The 6,000-nt window shown below is 42.7% G+C and overlaps 1 protein-coding gene across 1 annotated transcript in view; it reads right to left on the bottom strand.

The window, feature by feature from the left end:
• Positions 1-213: 213 nt before the first annotated feature.
• Positions 214-6,000, bottom strand: part of GDF1 (growth differentiation factor 1) — a 95,627-nt gene continuing 89,840 nt past the window's right edge. The window contains exon 2 of the mRNA XM_069631224.1: positions 214-1,117. Coding sequence (XP_069487325.1) covers positions 297-1,117 — 821 coding nt within the window. The 3' untranslated portion in view covers positions 214-296. The remainder of the gene's footprint in view (positions 1,118-6,000) is intronic.

The raw sequence follows: 6,000 nt of genomic DNA, 5'->3' as shown, positions 1-6,000 counted from the left end.
CAGCATCTTCAATATTTTAAAAAGGAGATACTAAACCACAGTTCACGTACCAGTTCCTGTTCCTCCGCCCCACCCATTCTCTTGGACTCTCCCCAATCTCACTCAACAAGCAACAGGTCAGCCATTTTGGTTTTCAAAAAAACATGCATCACTTTTCAGAGGAATATGGCCAGGGCAACTTTTAAACTAAGTTTTACTGATTACAAAAATATTGGCTATACAAGGCTTGACTCATCAAAAATACTGTTTATTTGGAAAAACATGTCTAAAAGAAACCATCCATTGCTCTGGGGTGTTCATCTACAGCCGCACTCATCCACCACCATGTCCTCATAATGTCTTAGCACCACATTGTCATGGTTGTCATAGTAGAGCATGGAAATGGGAGACAGCCGAACGGGGACACAACAGGGCTGTGGGGTATCCTCCGGGTCCATGGAATGCACCAGGGTCTGCAGGATGGCATGGTTGGTGCCATTTAGGATTTCAGTCAGAGGGTATGGACACTCACCGTGGCAGTAATTGGCCAAGTAACCCTGTGGAGCAATGATCCAGTTCTGCCAGCCCACGTCTCGAAAGTCAATGTAAAGACGCCGGCGCTTGCAGATGTTGCTGGGGGTGACGAGTGGGTGTGGGGTGCTCCGCCTGGTCCTCCTGGACACCTTGCACTGTGTGGGGTGGAGGGACACAGCAAGCATGGAGGTGTAAAGGAAGGAATGGATGCCAGAGCATTGGCTTGGTGTGAACGATTTGTCAAAATTGTAGTCATCGTCAACTGCCGAGATCTCCAGGATCAGACCAAAGTTCTTGGTAGGATCCCGCCAATCCTGTGCAACTTCTGTCAAATCAAATGAGAGGGACTTGCGAAGCAGCTGGAAGGACTGCTCCACAAGCAGCCGTCGGGCCTCCTGGTGGGATGACATGCCCTTAAGATTCATTCGCAGGGATCGGTAGAGGCGTAGGTCAAAAACCCGTCCATGGTAGGAGTTATGGTTAAATTTCACCTCTAGGCGGGCCAACGTCAGCTCTTCTTCCTCCTCGACAGCAGTGAAGTTAAAGTACAGGCGCTTGTTCAAGCAAATGGGCCTCTTCAGCTGCTCAGTGGGAACAAACCGCCCTGAAAAAGAAAAAGGAAATGTAATGTTTATAGGTTTGTAATGTTTATAATGGAAAATAAATCAGTCAAATTCATGCGAGCGACACCAAGTTTATATGGAAATCTGGATGTTGTCTGATGGAGCAAAACCACTTACAGGGAGCTGGAGCAGAGGTTATGTGGCTCATTATGATTGGCTATGGAATTAAGTGGGGGAGGGGCTTTTGATTCAGAAAGATGCAGCTCCAGTTCAGCACTTTGCACGCCAGGACATGAAGGCAATCATAACTACAAGTTCCAGAAAGCAAAGTGCTGTTGGATAAAAGCTAGCACTGGCGGAGGAGGGTGGTGTTTTGGAGCGGTCACTCAACCTCTGACCACTTGTCAACCAATAGGTTCCAACTCCCTATTGCAATCCATTGGGCAGAATTTCATTTTTGGATGATGAAATAGAAGCTAGTACCAATGTACATGTTAAGGGGGATTGTAAAATCTAAACGTAGCTAGAATGCAGTGGAGCACTGTACAAGTGGAGGAACAAAACTGAAATTGCTATATCTTACATAAAACAATTTAGAATGAAAAGTGCAGGCGCAGCAGAAAAGCCATGCAAGTGGTCTAAATTGAGATTCTGTAGTAATGTATACACGCCCACCGAAGCATAGTTTTACTATTTAAATACAGACTTTTATCTTCAAAAAAGTGTATATTAGATTTACATTGCTTCACCCGTTGGGGATATAGTTGAGAAGAGTAAGGATTTACAAGAGCTAATAAAATTGCTTAAAACGAACACAGATAACTTTCCAAAGGCAAATGCTACAATTCTTATGTGCAGCTACCATCACATGTGCAGCATTTTGAGAGATACTGAACTAAGAGACACAAATTTGCTAGAAGCATTGATGACTTAATGTGGCGAGCCTCTCGTTTTTAGGGCATCCTGAACTGGAAGGGATTATAGATAAGTCAATTTGCCATAGATCTAAATTCCAGACGATTGCAACCAGCATTGAGAATGCACATCACTCCTCGCCCACATATCACTTCATCCTTATTTTAAGGATGCTCACCTTAAGGGCCGAGGAAGACCCAGAGGCACTGGCTGTTGCAGGATATAAAAGGACTAAAACCTTGTTGGTCATAAAAGGGTTTACAACCACATTTGACCTCACTGCACCCTTCGTAGAGGAGAAATATTCTTTTGCATGGGCAGTCCAGCCCCGAAACACTAGGCAACTCTCCTCTGAAGAAGAGTACTGTCAGCAACCCCAGACATGTTCGGCTTTGTTGGGCCACCTCCGTGAAGTGAGGCTGAGCCTATCTAAGGCACAGTGAGCAAGGGGTCCACATCTGGATTACCCTGGGTTACTTAGGGTGAAACCCCAAGTTTTACAAATTAAAGAAGGGTGCGAGAGCCCCTCTAGTTAGAATGAATAAGGGTCAAACACCCTGTTCTATGCAATTTCTCCCAGAGGGTCTACAAACACATTTTAGCTCCGTGCACCTCCCCAAATAACAGGTTATTTGGCAGTCTTAGTTATTGGTAGAGGGACTCCCAGACCTCCTTTTCACTTTGTCTCACAGATGTTCCCAGCTACTTCCCTCGACTGTTGAACTGGTCCCTGTGGTAATTTGTAATCCAATATTTATAGCAGCCATCTCACTAAGTTGGCCTTCCGCAGACATTGGGCATACCAGGGGATCCCAATTAAAATATGCACATCAGGAGTAGGATGCTCTGCAAATGGAAATTATTTACTGTGGAATACCCCACCAGTGATAGGTGGGGGGGGGGGGGGGTGGGAGGAGGAAGGGGGGAGGGGAGGTGTTCCGCCACATCCCTGATAAGCTATAATTCTCATAATGTTGCCTAGTACCTGTCCCCACATTGCCCTGCTAAACTGCCCATCCACCACCTCTGAGCATCTCCACAAAAGCATATATATATATATATATATATATATATATATATATACACACATATACGTATTTTCATATTCTCCACCTTACTCAGGCGTACACACACACTTACTGGAACATTTACCTCGCACCCGCCAGCTCACACATGCTCTCAGACACTTGCACCCCTCATCCTTAGTTCCCAGCAAACACCACACTTCTAGAGATTAAATACTCCAGTTCCCAGGACTGCCACTGTATTCCCCCACAAGAGACCTCAGAGCCAGGGTGTCCAACCAGTAGATCGTGGGCCACTGGTAGCTCCGCCAAGGCTTCCCAGTACCTCTTTGCATCAGCAACCAAAATGAGCCCCGCGTGTGCATTTTGTTGTCTGAAGGCCCCTACCCCCACCCTCTCCTCTGCCTGCAAACCAAACCGTCAAAATGTGTGTTCACAGTGAGAGGAAGGGCTGCATCTGGGCTTGAAGAGCCTGGTGCAGTGCCCCAGCAAGGGGTTAACTATCAATAACAAAAGTAAATGGGAAGTCTGTTGTGGCCATTGTCACCAAGAGGTGCAAAAGATGGCTGTTGGGGAGGGGTGCATACATCTGCATGCCATGTGAACAATGCAGAGGCTGTGATCGTTTCAGTCTCACTGCGTTTCTGTGGATTTATTGCGGTTAGCATTACCTTGCATTCTGGTAATCCCTTGCTTTCAATCAGAAAGGGGAAAATTATAGCTACAGCTGTAATTGTTTTTTGCTCAGCATGTGTGTGCGTGGGTGTATAAATAAAAGCGAGTCCCAGCCTGGCATACAAAAGGTTCATCTAGCATTGTGTTGCCGTTTATGCTAAAACTGGGATTTCTTTTTATTTAAAGATGTGGAGTGCTCCGTTTTGAGGCAGTAGTGCCCTAACTGTATTAAAAGTTAAGCTGTAATTTGCTGTGATATGGAGGAGGCCACCTCTATGCGTGTCCCAATACAGGAATGTATGCGCCAACAGCAATTTTAAGTAAATGTGGAAAACTACCAGCTGCCCTGCGTTCTGCTGCTTCTCCACTTACATTTATAAAAGGAATGTAAAATGAACTGTGCCATCAATGCCAGGACAAAAAGAAATCCTGATTTCAGAATTCTGTTTGAGCCCAAGTTTTACTAAACAAGAGTATAAATTAAGTAATGATGGAGAAAAGTGAGCAGGGGTTTGTATGGATATATAGCATAAACCTTGTTACAAGGTAACCGTGCACTGTACAAAATAGGGTGGTGAATACAGGGAGAGAACATGGAGAACAATTAATAGGGTGGATCCGCTTTGGCTATGTACACAAACTGGTAGATCTGTACAGAGATTTGTGGGGAACCTACACACATGTCTGGCTGGGGATTTTTCAACCCTTCAATATTGGGCTGAAATGGTGCAATTTAGGAAGTATTGGGCAAAATACCATACAATTTACAAGTAATTCACACTTGGGAAATGCCAGTACGTCTGAAAGACCTGTACGTGCAAGCCAGACATGGCCCATTGGTCATGTACTAGATGACCTGCAGGTAGAGGCAGCGATTCTGTCCTGTGATGATAGATAGGTCGCCACCCATAAGTCACCCCTCACTACAACCATACTCTTTGCTGAAAAGTTATAATAATACATATACTGTCCGATTGGGTTTTTATACGATTCTCGCACGTTTGAAGTCCTCGCTATAATTCTATCCCTGCGCACTGTTTTTGGCATATAATATCATATGGTTTTCACGTTTATTTATTTATTTATTTTAAATCTTGGCAATCATTTTGACATAAAACTAGTTAGTCAACAAATCACACTTTGGCTTACTTTTCCTTGGCTGAATTCCATGTCCTGGCATGTGAGCAATTTGCATGAATTGGGAATATCCGAAACTGGCAGAGGATTTTTTTTTTTTTTTTAAACGAAGCAGAACGTGGTATATGCTGAATTTTAAGAATAAAAACAGATTGAAATACTCCTCAGATTGTTTTTGCACATGCAGCCTCAAAAGACACTTAATTAACAACCCTTGCTGAAATTCTCACAGCAGATGCAGACACAGCGTCCGACATACGGCAAAAGATGCCAGCATAAAAAGAAAATTTGTATCTTTAATCTATGGTGCCTAAATTACAGTGGGATGAAAAGAGTAATGCTGGTAAGAATTTTGTAGTAATACACAAATTATGAAAATAATTTTCCCAAAGAAAGCCGCCTGCAATCCTAAAAAGTATGTACACTAAACACTGCTATACAAATGCTGTGATAGAGCCATCCTTTAAAGTTGCTCATTATTTGATGAAACGAAATGTACCTTTACAGATGGTGCAATTGTGAAGGGCGCAGGGACTACCATGACAGTCTGTTGGAAGAGATTTAAATAAAAAAAATTAAAAAAAAGAAAGAAAAAAAAAAAACTGTCCTGAATTTATATCTACATACTATTCTCAAAACGGCTAAAAGCCACAGTTGGGGATTTACAAACGTCTTACTTTAGTTCAATTCCTAAAAGGTGCCACAACTCACATGGGTATCCTACCTAGCAGGTAAGCAGCACTACGATACTCAACAATACAGATTTTATTAGTTATACACAATTCATTGCTAAAAAAGTCATCATAAAAAATGATCATTTACATAAAACAAACAACCAATTTACAAGTAAATCAGCTTTAGTCGGTTCTGATCTTAAATTTGATCTCTGGTCGAACCCGTGTGGCCTGATCACACCGAGTCCCCTAGCCTAGAAAGTTGTTTTGGCTATTTCATATTTTAGTTTTTGAAATAGCCAAAACAACTTTCTAGGCTAGGGGACTCGGTGTGATCAGGCCACACGGGTTCGACCAGAGATCAAATTTAAGATCAGAACCGACTAAAGCTGATTTACTTGTGTGGTTTTAAAATTGGTTGTTTGTTTTATATAAATGATCATTTTTTATGATTACTTTTTTATCAATGAATTGTGTATAACTAATAAAATCTGTATT

This window comes from Ambystoma mexicanum, chromosome 1p, assembly GCF_040938575.1.
Source record: "Ambystoma mexicanum isolate Mex_15411 chromosome 1p, UKY_AmexF1_1, whole genome shotgun sequence".
Classification (NCBI taxonomy): Eukaryota; Metazoa; Chordata; class Amphibia; order Caudata; family Ambystomatidae; genus Ambystoma; species Ambystoma mexicanum.
Note: the sequence above shows the minus strand (reverse complement) of the source record. Positions and strands in the feature narration are given on the sequence as shown.